Source organism: Lissotriton helveticus, chromosome 12, assembly GCF_964261635.1.
Source record: "Lissotriton helveticus chromosome 12, aLisHel1.1, whole genome shotgun sequence".
Taxonomy (NCBI): domain Eukaryota; kingdom Metazoa; phylum Chordata; class Amphibia; order Caudata; family Salamandridae; genus Lissotriton; species Lissotriton helveticus.
In genome coordinates this window covers 303,574,349-303,589,521 of record NC_136073.1, presented here as the reverse complement: position 1 = coordinate 303,589,521, position 15,173 = coordinate 303,574,349, and the positions used below count along the sequence as shown (strand labels likewise).

Here is a 15,173-nt window from a genome sequence, read left to right as displayed (position 1 = left end):
GGGTATCAGAATATGCAAGAGTGGGAAATCCTCAAATATTTAAACCAGAGCAGCTCCAGCACCCTCCATCAAGGATTAGGAATTTAACATCGGGCCATTGGGTGAACCTGGACCAGACAGAATACAGCTCATAGCTGCAAAAAGTGGCTGAGTACCCTAACCAAACTAGATAGTGAAGGAAACATCTAGCAATTAATTTATCAAATGCAGGCTCAGCTTAAAAAGAACAACACAAGTGGTACTAGTAACTTACACTGATATCACTAGCACAATCACTGACCAACAAAGTAGAAAGAGATTATCCAGTCTGTGCTGTAATTGGTCTATGACCACAAGTGGCTTACTAAACCTTCAGAAGTGACTTGTGCTAATAGAGAGGGTGCAAAAGCCCGCACCCTCCTGTAATGTACTACCCAAACATAGGACAACTCTTCATTGACTGGGAAGTATACTAAAATAACACAATCGATGGGTGCCCCTATTCCACACCATTCTTACAGATTGGGTGAACGTCTGTCCAGTGGCACACTCAACCCCATCCAGAGCCTATACAGCTATACAGGAAAACCTACAAATCCTAGACAAGTCTGCACCAGAGTACTATTAATTATTTATTTTTTACAGAGTTTTATACAGCACCAACTTGACACGAATCAGGTATCAGAGTGCTTTACATAGCACCAGTTGCATTACATGAGGCACATTCATTTTTGTTAGTCACAGGGAGATTACGTGATTTGCCCAGAATCACAGGATGTTCAGCGTCATTGCAGAGACTCTAACCCAGTTCCCCAGATTTGAGGTCAACCGCCCTAGCCGTTAGGCCAACTCTTTTCCCAATTAATAATTTAAGTAGTATAAGAATAATTGGTGAATGTGTGCAATATAACGAAAGATAAAATAATAGAATAACAGAATGACTGACAAGGTGTTTCAGTGTTCTGCGGAAAGCAATACACCCATTTTATATTTTACATCTCAATGTCATTCTTAGCATGCAAAGTGTGAGGACCCTCACAAGGAGGATGCAGCCACTGGAATCCATACGCCAGCCACTGTGGAAAAAAGAACTTCTCCCAACCTAAAAAAAAACGTGTAACTTGCTCAGTTTGCTCATGGCTTCTTCCTCATTGCTCTTGGCTTCTTCCTCATTGGTATCAATGGCACAAAAATGAGTCTTTCTGCAGAGGGCATTTAAAAAGGTGCACAATACAGTTTTGCGGTGTTAGTAGTCATTACCTTCCACAAAACTCTAAAAACAAGACATTGTCATAAATCTTGGGGAAATTACCTTGGCGGCCTTGAATTTGTACAGTCTACTTTTTGCCTACTCCCATTAAAGCCAACAGAGTTTCCATATGTAACTTCTGATAAGGAACCTCTTCAGCATAACTCATACAGGTTAATTAACTCATAAAATTAAATATGTACAAAAACCAGAAATCATCATCACACTTGGCCAATTGAATTAAAAAAAAAACATTGTTTGTCAATCTTTGTTTTAATGTGCATGTGGTTTAGCTGATCCCAACATCAGTGAATTGAAAAGCCATTATTGCTGGCTCAACTGCAAAATCCAGTGTTAAAGACCAATAGATTACATTTAAAGGCCATGGACAGGGTTCACTGGTGACACAAAATGTATGAACTATATAAAAGCATGTATTGAATATAAACACAATTTACATAACGTTTTAGTTCAATTGGCAAATAATTGTTTCTAAGTTGTCATGGGAACTCTTTAACTGCTGTTTTAAATATATTATATGTTTGCAACTATAGAAGGACTATATATAAACTCAGAATGTACTGAGTTTACATGAGTAGTTCCTGGTGATCGGAACTCAAGCTCTAACCTGCTAATTTAATTTTGAGGTCTTCCTTTAGTAGGGCAGAAAACTTAACTAGTATTTTTTGTTGGAAGAAACCCACACACTAAGTATACCCGCATTGTTTGTGGTAAATTATTAAATCACAATTTAAGGCCCATTTCTACGTAGTTTATCACAACTCTTCATGCATTTTCCTTTGTGCATTAATAGCATTAATTTTTTCAGGCAGTGTCTCGCTCCAGAAAGTCATTCTATGTTGCTTAAGTTGCTTTCCTGCTTTCGGATGTAGGCTTAACTGAAGATATTGCTCATCAGCAGCATACACTGGCCACTCAGCTAAACCATCACCATTGGGATTTCTGTAAATAGAAAAGCAAAAAAGTGACATATTTGAAAATAACTGCAGTTGTTAACAGAACTGATAATTATGTTTTATCTTAAGATATTGTTAGTCAGTTTCATAGATGGGGGATTGAGCTAATCCAACACCAATGGGGTTTCTATAAAGAACAGTAAATAGGTGATATTTCAAAATCATTACATTTGCTAATAGTTAATAATATGTTGAATGCAGCAACATGCTTATGTACTCTTGGGATCTACAGCCTCATTCTAAAGTTGGGGATAAGACAACTCCCAATTAGTGATTTCATCCCCTCTAAGAATGTGGAGGGAAGAGACCAATGATTATCGACCTATTATGTAGTTTAGAATAAGGAATTCTGATTGATTTTGGAGGTAGTTGAAAGAAAAGTATTTATGTCTACGAAAAGAATTATGTTGGCGATGAATATGTGTTCATACATGTAAATAAAAATGTGGATCCAGAGTAATGTTGTTATATAAATGTATGTAACATAATGTATAACTTAGGAACAAATTGACAGATTTTCTATCTTATGATGGATAGTGTATAATTTCAGGGAAGCAAGTTTTAAGTAATTGACCGAGTTAGGCAAATATCTCAACAGTTTGCGAGATATTCATGAACGGCTAGGTATTGATGGTACATCATCTTTAGGTCTCCCGACAACATACATATACGTGAAAGAAGTAGATCAGGTGACTAATATAGAATACTTGAGTTATTACATTATCCGGACCTTAATTTAAGAAGTTTATTCCATCTCTGGATGTTGAGGCAAGTGATAAAGTTAAAGACAGGAAGAATACAAAGTGAACCTTCCTTTAGATCTTCATGTGTGACACAGATGTCACTTCGTGTAGAGTGACATATGATATTGAAGTCACATTAATATTTCAGTGGGCCCACAGATAATCGCAGTGGTGCACACGTCCCAACATAGTTACAAATTTCTCCCTAATAGTAGAAGTCCTAATTTACATGTTCCTCATGGACTTTCAAAATGTAGGGATTTAGTACATGGGAAACGCAACAAAATACCACATAAATCATAAAACTTGGGACACTGATTATAGACAGTAGAAACAACGTCGGGACTAAATATTTGATTGTTCACATTAGAACCGACCTGTTGAGACAAGAGAATAATTACACACAATGGCTCAAAAGGTTCACCGAAGAGTCATGGGATCCCCTGTAGATCACCTGGTCAAAGTCTTCCCTGGAGACAAAGACCAGATAGAGAAACATAGTGAGAAATGGCACAAAACCACTCAACACAACACACACACCCGTGGCCCCAGGAGCCTGCCGGCCCTCCCTCTCAGAAGAGACCCACAGGTATACCCAAAGGCAGTGCAAAGAAAAGCCACTCACAGAAACCAGTGGTAGGTTCACCAGCCCAGAAAAGGCCAAGAGGAAGCTCCTGAAAATTGACAAACACAAGAGGGTCCTAGTGACAACAAAGCAGAAGAGGGGACCTCAAGAGAAAACTAGAGACACCCTGTTATGTCCTCCTCAGTTGACTCACATCATCAAGTGCCATATAGTCAACGCAACCGCCTTCTTTGCACACACCATCATTGATACAGAAAACACCCCCTTGACAACATATATACCAGAGTTTTGTTAGTCAGTGAAATAACGGCACCTTCGGACACCTTTTAACGTCTTCAGACATTACACACAGACAGTTCACCTATACCTATGAGTGCAACAAGAAAGCACCCCTGAACAAGATAATCAGTTGTGGGAGACCAGAGAGTGCCCACAGATGGGAACAGACCTACCATACAGACATATCGAGAGCAAAACCTGTCATGCTCCAAACATTGCTACTTATAGGACAAAACCAGTTACATCTCCTTTCACACACCTCAAGAAACAACACGTCCCTGCAAATACTCTAGGATTAGTTTGTTGCCAATTTACACGAGAGGATCACAATGTACATACACACTTGCACCATGTGCCCCCAGTATTCACTAAGCCCTACCTTGAAAGTAATATCATCCACTATCCCTCAACAACAAGGACCGTGTAAGGAATTGCAAATTCTTCTCATTGTAAGAACCTATTGCACAAGTTCCATTCTCTGGAAATGGCAAACAATGTGTGGATCTCACTAATGTTTTAGTGTTTGGAAACACTGTGTGGGGTTCACTAATGTTGTGGTGCCCAGCCCTATGTTCTCTCCATTTAATAATACTATAAGCCCTATAACAAATAAACACTTATTTCTAATGACAGATGTGCTCACATCAGTTGTTTGGATTAGCTGGATGGAGTGGTGGGTTTGCATTTTTTGATTATACGGATACTGTCAGATCAGTATTACAGACTATATATACCACCACATATACTATCTATGACAGATGATGGGTCAAACACAAAAACAACGTAGGCAAAATCCGTATCTACCCAAAAAGAATTATTGTCAAGTACAATTCTGCTCTGCCAAGAATACCACAGTACAAAATGTGCCAGAAGGGTCAAATAAAGAGAAACATTTCACATTTCAACATTCAGCTTTAGGAGCCGAAAGATCAATTAATAGAATAAATATTACAATTTAAGGGTTACTGAGAAAACTTAAGCAGTGACCGTCATATGACTTAAATTGGAAGCATTTCTAAAATTGAATATGTGTGTCACTGCAGCATCCAGCAAGAACATTGTCATCAATATCAAAGCATTGTAGTAGTGCAGTGGCCTCATGAACACCATAACATAAAAGTAACAATACCAACAAGTATCACCATGATAGAACTATAACTGCACACCCTCAGGATTGAGGGCTAGGAGCATTAACACCCCAAGACACACAGACAGATGAAGAATTATTGGACAACCTAGACAAGGCACTGCAGCATATAGATCTCTATCTTGAGGGTGACTTTTAGAGGAACTTTGACAAAACTAGAATAGACGCGTTTGTTGAAAATTGTACAAAGCCTGTTGCAGTTGTCCGACCAATGGTGAGGTACCCTCTAGAGGAACCATTGGATAAGTAATGGTGAGCAAAGGTAAAATATGTGTTCATTGATCCACCCAAAATATGTGCCATCGTGACCTGGAACAGTGGGCATCTTGGTCACTAAGAATTGGTTGTGCTATCTCCTATTGACACTATTTGCCGAGAGAAACACCCCAGGATCAGATCACCATTTTAACCCATGCAAGAAGATAGGAAGAGTAACGAACACATCTGTGCCACTAACTAGACATAAGTTGCAGACTGACAGTGTACCTGAAGTTGTACAATCTGAAATGATTGTCTACTTGTTTGAGCTAATAAAATCAACAAAGTTCTTTTCTAAACAGGATACCCATAAATCTGACAAGCATGCCACTGCACCTCCAGCGGGTGACCAACAGACGCCTTTACCATTGGGAACTCCAGTATACATCAGGAACTTTGAGCCTCTTTTAAAAACAATTGAGGCAGTGCGAAGCCATAAGCAATTTTGCTGTGCCGAGCAGCATCATTTTAAAAGCACAGACATGCGTTGTATTAACAACAGTATGCTGCATCCGTGTTGGATGCGAACATATTGAGACATACTTGGACTGTTTCAGAGGAAATGGGGCAATAAAAGTCAGCAGTAACCTCAATTGTAACAACACCATATACAACGCGAAATGCAGGGGGGCACCGCTAGCCTAATGGACCACTATTGGCAGTGCAGAGCCTGGCTCCACATGCATCGACCCCGGAACTAGAATGGCTGCTGTTCCCTGGTCACTTTCACACCGTGGTAATATCAGGAGTGGACACTTCTACATGACCATCCCATGAGCTGTCCAACTACCTAGCTTCACCATCATCGCAAGAGAAGAGCTGCAGAATATTATGGCACTTCAGTTTGGAAAAATGTCCCACAGGAGCAAAGTCTATTGATGCCCAGCTGTCTTCAGGAGTTTCATTCCATTCGTTCAGGCAAAAACCAATGCCTGATGGTTGCAAATAATAAGTTGGGAACTGATGAAGGCGAACAATGCTACAGAAGATGGATCAATGCCACAAAGGAAGAGCTTACATAACAGTTATGATCATGCAGCACCATTATTTACTTGACCGTATGCTGGCCATGGTGTGGGGCGTATGCATCAATGTAGATAATGGTGACCCCTGTGCCCTCGCAGGCGGTCGCTCCCTCCACGCTGCTCTGCCGCTCGCCTGCCTGCCTGCCTGCTGCTCTGCCGCTCGCTCGCCTGCCTGCCTGCTGACTCAGCTGCTGTCTGGCCGCTCCCTTGATTGCCGAGACCTCCGCTCACCTCCCCCACGCTGCTGCCCTCCGCATCTTCCTCGGGCTCGCCTTCTGCCCGCAGCTTGCCACCTCTGCCCCCGCTCCTCACCGGCCCCACTGCCCCGGTCACCTCCGTGCTTCCCGCCGCCGCTGACCCGTAGCTCCACCTCCCCTCCTCTCCCATTGGTCCTCCCGCCTCCCGCCTCCCGGCCGACCCTCCCTCACGGCTCCTACTTAAGGGGTCCCTGCCGGGTCATTCACTGTGACCCCTGGGCCCTCGCAGGCGGTCGCTCCCTCCACGCTGCTCTGCCGCTTGCCTGCCTGCCTGCTGCTCTGCTGCTCGCTCGCCTGCCTGCCTGCTGACTCAGCTGTTGCCTGGCTGCTCCCTTGATTGCCGAGACCTCCGCTCACCTCCCCCACGCCGCTGCCCTCCGCATCTTCCTCGGGCTCGCCTTCTGCCCGCAGCTTGCCGCCTCTGCCCCCGCTCCTCACCGGCCCCGCTGCCCCGGTCACCTCCGTGCTTCCCGCCGCCGCTGACCCGTAGCTCCGCCTCCCCTCCTCTCCCATTGGTCCTCCCGCCTCCCGGCCGACCCTCCCTCACGGCTCCTACTTATGACGCCCCCTCAGCGACCGCGCAGCGGACGCGCGCAGCGGGAGCACCAAATGAGCGCCGAAGGTGCGCCAAAGGTAAGCCCGTCTGCGCCCGTCCGCGCCTGGAACGCGCCCAGTGCCAGGACCCCTGGCCCCCGCAGACCCCAGCCCACCCGCCGGACCTACGACGCCACCGAACTCTACGCACTCAACGCCGGAAGAACCCCGGGATGCTACCAAGCCACCCCGAGACGCACCCACGGACCCTTCTGCTGCAACTCCTGCAAGTTCACCTGCATCCAGACCTCCACTACACCAGCACCGACCAAGACCAAGACGAGCAACAGCCACAGCCACCTGAAATGCATCTTGCTCAACACCCGCTCCGTCCACAGACACGCCATCGAGATTTGGAACCTGGTCGACTCAACAGCCCCAGACGTCGCCTTCTTCACGGAAACCTGGATGAACGCCTCTTCAGCGCCCGACATCGCCATCGCCATCCCAGACGGCTACAAGATCATCCGAAGGGACCGCATCAACAACACAGGAGGAGGCATCGCCATCATCCACAGGAACACCATCCGCATCACGACCAACACCGACGACACCCTCGCACCCGCCGAGCACCTTCACTTCCAGGTCCACATCAACCCCAAGACCACCCTCAGAGGCACCCTCATCTACAGACCCCCGGGACCACGCACACAATTCAGTGAGGACATCGCCGACTTCATCACCCCGCACGCCCTTCCCTCCGCTGACTACATCCTCCTCGGGGACCTCAACTTCCACCTGGAGAACAACAACGACCGCAACACCACCACCCTGCTGGACAACCTCGCAAACCTGGGACTCAAGCAGCTGGTGACCACCCCCACCCACTACGCCGGACACACACTCGACCCCGTCTTCTCATCCAGCAAGGACATCGCCTTCAGCCACGCCACCGGACTCCACTGGACAGACCACAGCTGCGTCCACTTCAGCTTCAGAAGGACCACGATCCACCACCACCAGCAACAGGTTGCACGCAGAAGCTGGAACAAGATCATAGCCGACCAACTCGCGACCTCCCTGAGCATGAACCCCCCCACCAGCACACCGAACCCAAGCCAGGCGGCCACCAACCTCACCAAGTGGATCAGCGACTGCGCAGACGACCTCGCCCCCCTGAGGACCCCGCCTAGCAGACCCAGCAGCAAGAAAGCCCCATGGTTCACCATCGAACTCAAGAACTCCAAGAAGAACTGCCGAGCCCTCGATAGAGAACCTGGCGCAGAGACCCAACTCCGGACAACATGGCGGTCCTCAAGCTCGCCACCCGAAAGCACCACCAACTCATCCGCGCCACCAAGAAAACCGCATTCAAGGAACGACTGGACAACAACGCACACAACAGCAAGGAACTCTTCAACATCGTCAAAGAGCTCTCCAACCCCAACGCCGGAAACAACGACATCACCCCTTCGCAAGACCTCTGCAACTCCCTCGCCTCCTACTTCCACAACAAGATCGCGGACATACACAACAGCTTCAGCACTCAACCGACGCACGCCATGACCGAACCCCCGCCCCCCACCACCACCCTCCGCGCCTGGACTCCGATCAACACCGAAGACACCATCCGCACGATGAACTCCATCCACTCCGGATCTCCGACCGACCCCTGCCCTCACCACGTCTTCAACAAGGCCGACGCTGTCCTCGCACCCCTCCTGCGGGACATCATCAACACCTCCTTCAACACCGCTACCTTCCCGGAGAGCTGGAAGCACGCCGAACTCAGCGCCCTACTCAACAAGCCATCAGCCGACCCCACCGACCTCAAGAACTACCGCCCCATCTCGCTGCTCCCATTTCCGGCTAAAGTCATCGAGAAGACCGTCAACAAGCAGCTGGCCGCCTTCCTCGAGACGAACGGATCCCTCGACCCCTCGCAGTCTGGATTCCGGGCAAACCACAGCACCGAGACGGCCCTGATCGCTGCCACCGATGACATCCATGCCCTGCTCGACAACGGAGAAACAGCGGCCCTCATCCTCCTAGACCTCTCCGCGGCCTTCGACACTGTCTGCCACCGTACCCTAGTACAGCGCCTCAGCAATGTCGGAGTCCAGGAGAAGGCACTGGAGTGGATCACCAAGCACAAAATACAAAAACCTCAGATATGGACCTATATTCCTTTTAACATTGAATAAATCTCCAAGATACTTGGAAGCGGATGCCAAAGAGAGAAACTTCACCGTGTTATCAAAACTTATATTTTTATTGGTTTTTCATTTTATAAAGTTATTTCTTTAAAAGGAACATTGATATATCTGTGCATATCAAATCATTTTATCGTCAGTGAGAAATTCATAACTTTTACAAACATAATTATTTCGCAAAAATTCTATGAAATATAATACTAAAATAGTGCCCCCTAATAATAACTATTCTCACCACTCATACATGCATACTAATATGTCAGTCATACCATTCCTATTTGTAAGAAAAGACAAACTATAAACATAAGCACAAAAGCTAGATATAACAAAACATGAAACATAAATGACAGCTCTAAGGTGTACTAAGTGGAAAGCTCAAAGAGCCTGAATGATAACGTTCTGCTGGTGTTGGTGGAGTTAACCAGTTTGTATCCACAACAGGTAGATGTTAGGCCGACGTACGTTTCGGTGGAAGTCACCTTCCTCAGGGCCAAGGACAACAAATACAAAAAATATTACATAAATATACTATTAAAAGAATTTGGAGGGCATAGTGCAATTTTCTGAAAAATAAACAAAAGGACGTTTGTAAATATCATTGTTACTTTTATCGTTTTTGACATTTTTATCTTATTGGCATCAGCTATGTACAAAATTTCTTTAGTAACATTATATCGGTGCTCATAGCTATAAGTGAGACCTTATGCCAGTTTTAATCAAGGAAGTTCATAGAGTTCTAGTCGAGAAGAAGAAGAACAGTGAAAATAGTATAGCATCAAGCAAATTATTCCCATAAAGGTAAATCACCTATTGTGCTCTAGAGATTTATATAAAGATTAAAAAATTATGCTCAAGATCTAATATTTCATGCTTATTTAAGGGGAGTGGTTTTACCTACGGTGTGAGTACTACAAGTATAAGTAGAGCTGAAGGGCAGAAGTTAGACGTTCCTCTAGGTTGTGAACTGGGGAGAGACACAGGAATATATTTATGGTTGCATAATTACATAGCAGCTAAAATAGTGTGATGGCAGTGAGAACCATCTATGTTACCTCTGTTTCAATAGTTAGACCAGCTTTAGAAACTATTAGATCTAGGTCGTATCTGGTGTGAGATTCAGGAGACTGCTGTATATCAGGAATATTTTCTATATAGACAAAAAAAGAATCAATCGTTTGGTAAATGTCTATGTGATCCAAGGAGTAAAAGACAATTATCAGTACACGGAGGGTAATTACCTGATCATTAATATTTTGGGGTGTAGTACACTATAGAGTTGTTGTTCTGCCAGCTTGTATTATCTATAATGTGAAGACAAAGGAAATTTTTGGCAAACCCAAGTAATGCTACTGGGTGTTAATTAACACCCATAATTGTCTTTTACTCCTTGGATCACATAGACATTTACCAAACGATTGATTCTTTTTTGTCTATATAGAAAATATTCCTGATATACAGCAGTCTCCTGAATCTCACACCAGATACGACCTAGATCTAATAGTTTCTAAAGCTGGTCTAACTATTGAAACAGAGGTAACATAGATGGTTCTCACTGCCATCACACTATTTTAGCTGCTATGTAATTATGCAACCATAAATATATTCCTGTGTCTCTCCCCAGTTCACAACCTAGAGGAACGTCTAACTTCTGCCCTTCAGCTCTACTTATACTTGTAGTACTCACACCGTAGGTAAAACCACTCCCCTTAAATAAGCATGAAATATTAGATCTTGAGCATAATTTTTTAATCTTTATATAAATCTCTAGAGCACAATAGGTGATTTACCTTTATGGGAATAATTTGCTTGATGCTATACTATTTTCACTGTTCTTCTTCTTCTCGACTAGAACTCTATGAACTTCCTTGATTAAAACTGGCATAAGGTCTCACTTATAGCTATGAGCACCGATATAATGTTACTAAAGAAATTTTGTACATAGCTGATGCCAATAAGATAAAAATGTCAAAAACGATAAAAGTAACAATGATATTTACAAACGTCCTTTTGTTTATTTTTCAGAAAATTGCACTATGCCCTCCAAATTCTTTTAATAGTATATTTATGTAATATTTTTTGTATTTGTTGTCCTTGGCCCTGAGGAAGGTGACTTCCACCGAAACGTACGTCGGCCTAACATCTACCTGTTGTGGATACAAACTGGTTAACTCCACCAACACCAGCAGAACGTTATCATTCAGGCTCTTTGAGCTTTCCACTTAGTACACCTTAGAGCTGTCATTTATGTTTCATGTTTTGTTATATCTAGCTTTTGTGCTTATGTTTATAGTTTGTCTTTTCTTACAAATAGGAATGGTATGACTGACATATTAGTATGCATGTATGAGTGGTGAGAATAGTTATTATTAGGGGGCACTATTTTAGTATTATATTTCATAGAATTTTTGCGAAATAATTATGTTTGTAAAAGTTATGAATTTCTCACTGACGATAAAATGATTTGATATGCACAGATATATCAATGTTCCTTTTAAAGAAATAACTTTATAAAATGAAAAACCAATAAAAATATAAGTTTTGATAACACGGTGAAGTTTCTCTCTTTGGCATCCGCTTCCAAGTATCTTGGAGATTTATTCAATGTTAAAAGGAATATAGGTCCATATCTGAGGTTTTTGTATTTTGTGCTTGGTTTGTTTCTCCCCCCTCAGGACCTCAAATCAACTGGGAGTACTCTCTCTCACTATACTGGAGTGGATCACCTCCTTCCTCGCCGGAAGGACACAGAGAGTCCGCCTCCCTCCGTTCAGATCGGAAGCCACCAAAGTCATCTGCGGCGTCCCTCAAGGCTCCTCGCTCAGTCCAACCCTCTTCAACGTCTACATGGGCCCCCTCGCAGACATCGCACGCCAGCACAACCTCAACATCATCTCCTACGCCGACGACACCCAGCTGATCCTCTCCCTCACCAACGACCCCGCCACCGCCAGAGACAACCTACACGAAGGGATGAAAGAGGTGGCCGAATGGATGAAGAACAGCCGCCTGAAACTGAACTCGGACAAGACGGAAGTCCTCATCCTGGGATCCTCACCCTCCGCCTGGGATGACTCCTGGTGGCCCCCCGCCCTGGGCAGCGCACCCCAACCAACAGACCACGCACGCAACCTGGGATTCATCCTGGACTCCTCCCTCTCCATGACCAGACAAGTCAACGCCGTCTCCTCGTCGTGCTTCAACATCCTGCGCATGCTACGCAAGATCTTCCGGTGGATCCCCACCGAGACCAGGAAGACGGTCACCCAGGCCCTCGTCACCAGACGTCTGCACTACGGCAACTCCCTCTACGCCGGAACCACCGCCAAGCTCCAGAAGAGACTTCAGCGGATCCAGAACGCCTCAGCACGTCTCATCCTCGACATCCCCCGTCGCAGCCACATCTCCGGACACCTGAGAGACCTGCACTGGCTCCCGGTCAACAAGAGAATCACCTTCCGACTCCTCACCCACGCACACAAAGCCCTACACAACCAAGGCCCGGGATACCTCAACAGCCGCCTCAACTTCTACGCTCCCAAACGCCAGCTTCGATCAACCGGCCACGCCCTCGCCGCCGTCCCCCGCATCCGAAGAGCCACCACAGGAGGACGGTCCTTCTCCTACCTCGCCGCCAAGACATGGAACTCCCTCCCGACCCACCTCCGCCTGACCCAGGACCACCTCGCCTTCAGGAAGCAGCTCAAGACCTGGCTGTTCGAGCAGTAGCGGACCCCCCCTCCCTAGCGCCTTGAGACCCTTTGGGTGAGTAGTGCGCTATATAAATGCTGTGATTGATTGATTGATTGATTGGTTGCAAAAATACACTGAGTTATAGAAGGGACAGGGTAGTGAGTATGAGATAATCCCTCCAGAAGATGAGAGGTTAGAAGAGGTAGTTGAAAAATCGACTAGAGGGGTGACTGATGAAGGACAAGATGGAATGCACCCTGTGGGGGTCCGCGAAGGCCTAAGACCCCAGAACCCCACAAGGATCTTTCAGGTTAGGGATAGCTTCAAACCTATGCAAGCAGCGACAGACCCGTATTTGGAAACCGATATGTGCTGAAAGACAGTGGGCAAAACTAGAACATAAAGTCACATCACACTTTAGTTTCAGGAAACTTAAAAGAACATATTTTGTTTATGTCAGATGGGCCATTGCAAGAAAATAAATCACCACAATCCACATCTGTTAGGGGAATGGGCTGAGATGCACCAATCACATAAGGGCCCACTTCCATCCAAGCACTGCAGTTCCTCAAACCCCTGCTTGAACACACACACAGGGTGAGACCAGGTTGAGACACCCGGTGTCTCACCCTGCCTTAGAACACATGCTGATGAACAAGTGCATGCTGTTGAAGAAACCACATGTAAAGGTCAGATAGCTTTGGCAAAACACATCACTTGAAAAGGTCACATAGTTTGGCCCAATTAGCATTTAGCATGATATGACCACTCACTGTGCTGTTACATAAAAATATTCTTGCTTTGCTTACATTCCGAGAACAGAAACCCACATTGGGGCTATCCACCTATCATGCATGGAAACTACTCAAAGGTTAATGGGTTTAGAAACTAACATGTTGTGGTTTTTCGATATAAATATTGCTGCCTGCGAGCAGTACTTCGGTACATCAGGTTTCAGCTCCACAGAGGTGACTGATCTCCCCTACAGTATTAGACTAAACCTGTTTTACTTTGCCATTTGTGTCTTAGTGTTTTCTTTCTAAGAGTTCCTCAAACAGTTTTTAGACCCTGAAGTGCACTGGACCCTGCTGGCCAGGCATGTACTCTGACCCCTGAAAGTATATTAGCAATTGGCTAATTCCTGATTGGCTTATTTAACTTACACATAAATCCCTATTATATTGTACAAAGTATGCCCATGGCTGGTAAACTAAATATTACCAGTGGACTTCAGCACTGATGTACCACCACTGCTGTGACAAAGTGAAAACATGGCTCTTGGTCTGCCATTGAAACCTGGTCGGGCAACTTTTAAACTGCTAACCTGGCATGGCAATATAACCCTTTGCCATGCCCATGCCTTCTTTTTAATACTGGTAAGTCACCTCTAAGTTAGAAAGAGAGGCTGCAGCATGCAGGCCTGCACCTGAAGCACCTACTGAGTGAAGACAGGACTTCTGAAAGAGAGGTTCTGCTCCTGCTGTTGAACTCAAGGTGAGAGAAACTGAGGGCTGTACCTGCTCCCACTTGTTCCAAGAACCAGTAAGTGGACTACAAGGGTTAGGTGGTTAGCCTTCTGTTAAGCTTCATGGATGAGCTAAATAAGCCCTGCACCTGCATAGTGCCAGCTGACCAGTTCGCATTGGACTTGCCCTGGATTCTACTGGTGTAGCCAAGAGATCTAGTTCTAAAAACCCACAAGGTCCCTCTCAGGTCCTTGACCCTTTGCTGGTGCTGGAGTGGACCCTTTCTTGACACAGGACTGCAACGTGTGAGCCAAAGGCAAAGATAATTCTTTCTGATCCCAAGGCCTCTAGACTACCGCTAATTGCCGGTTTGTGGATATCCTTGAACACTGTTAAGATCCCGCTGAGAACCAAGGCCTTCATCGGAACTACCTGAACTTACCTGATCCATCAACTTTGAACCCAAGACCGGAGTCAAGTCACAGAGGGCCGTTAACGAGATAAAGAATGTTTTTAAGTGCAAAGGAAATATTTTGACCGGAACCAACCCAGCATCTGTGGAACCATGATTTCAATCACGGTTGGCCTGAAACTTTGACTTTGCCCCGGACTCTCACATTCAGGGTTCATAGACTACTGCTAAGAATAAAAGGTAAAATGCAGTGATTTACAAACTTTAAAAAAGTTTTCTATACTTTTTGGAGTGAAAGCAGCAATTTATGGAAAAAAAATCATAACTCCTGTTTCCTTCATCTGATTTCTGTCGCTAT

At 45.2% G+C, this 15,173-nt stretch overlaps 1 protein-coding gene across 2 annotated transcripts in view; it reads right to left on the bottom strand.

The window, feature by feature from the left end:
* Positions 1-1,482: 1,482 nt before the first annotated feature.
* Positions 1,483-15,173, bottom strand: part of LOC144799332 (fatty acyl-CoA hydrolase precursor, medium chain-like) — a 395,371-nt gene continuing 381,680 nt past the window's right edge. For both annotated transcript variants that reach the window (XM_078670579.1, XM_078670580.1), the window contains exon 14: positions 1,483-2,191. In XM_078670579.1, coding sequence (XP_078526705.1) covers positions 2,005-2,191 — 187 coding nt within the window. In that variant the 3' untranslated portion in view covers positions 1,483-2,004. The remainder of the gene's footprint in view (positions 2,192-15,173) is intronic.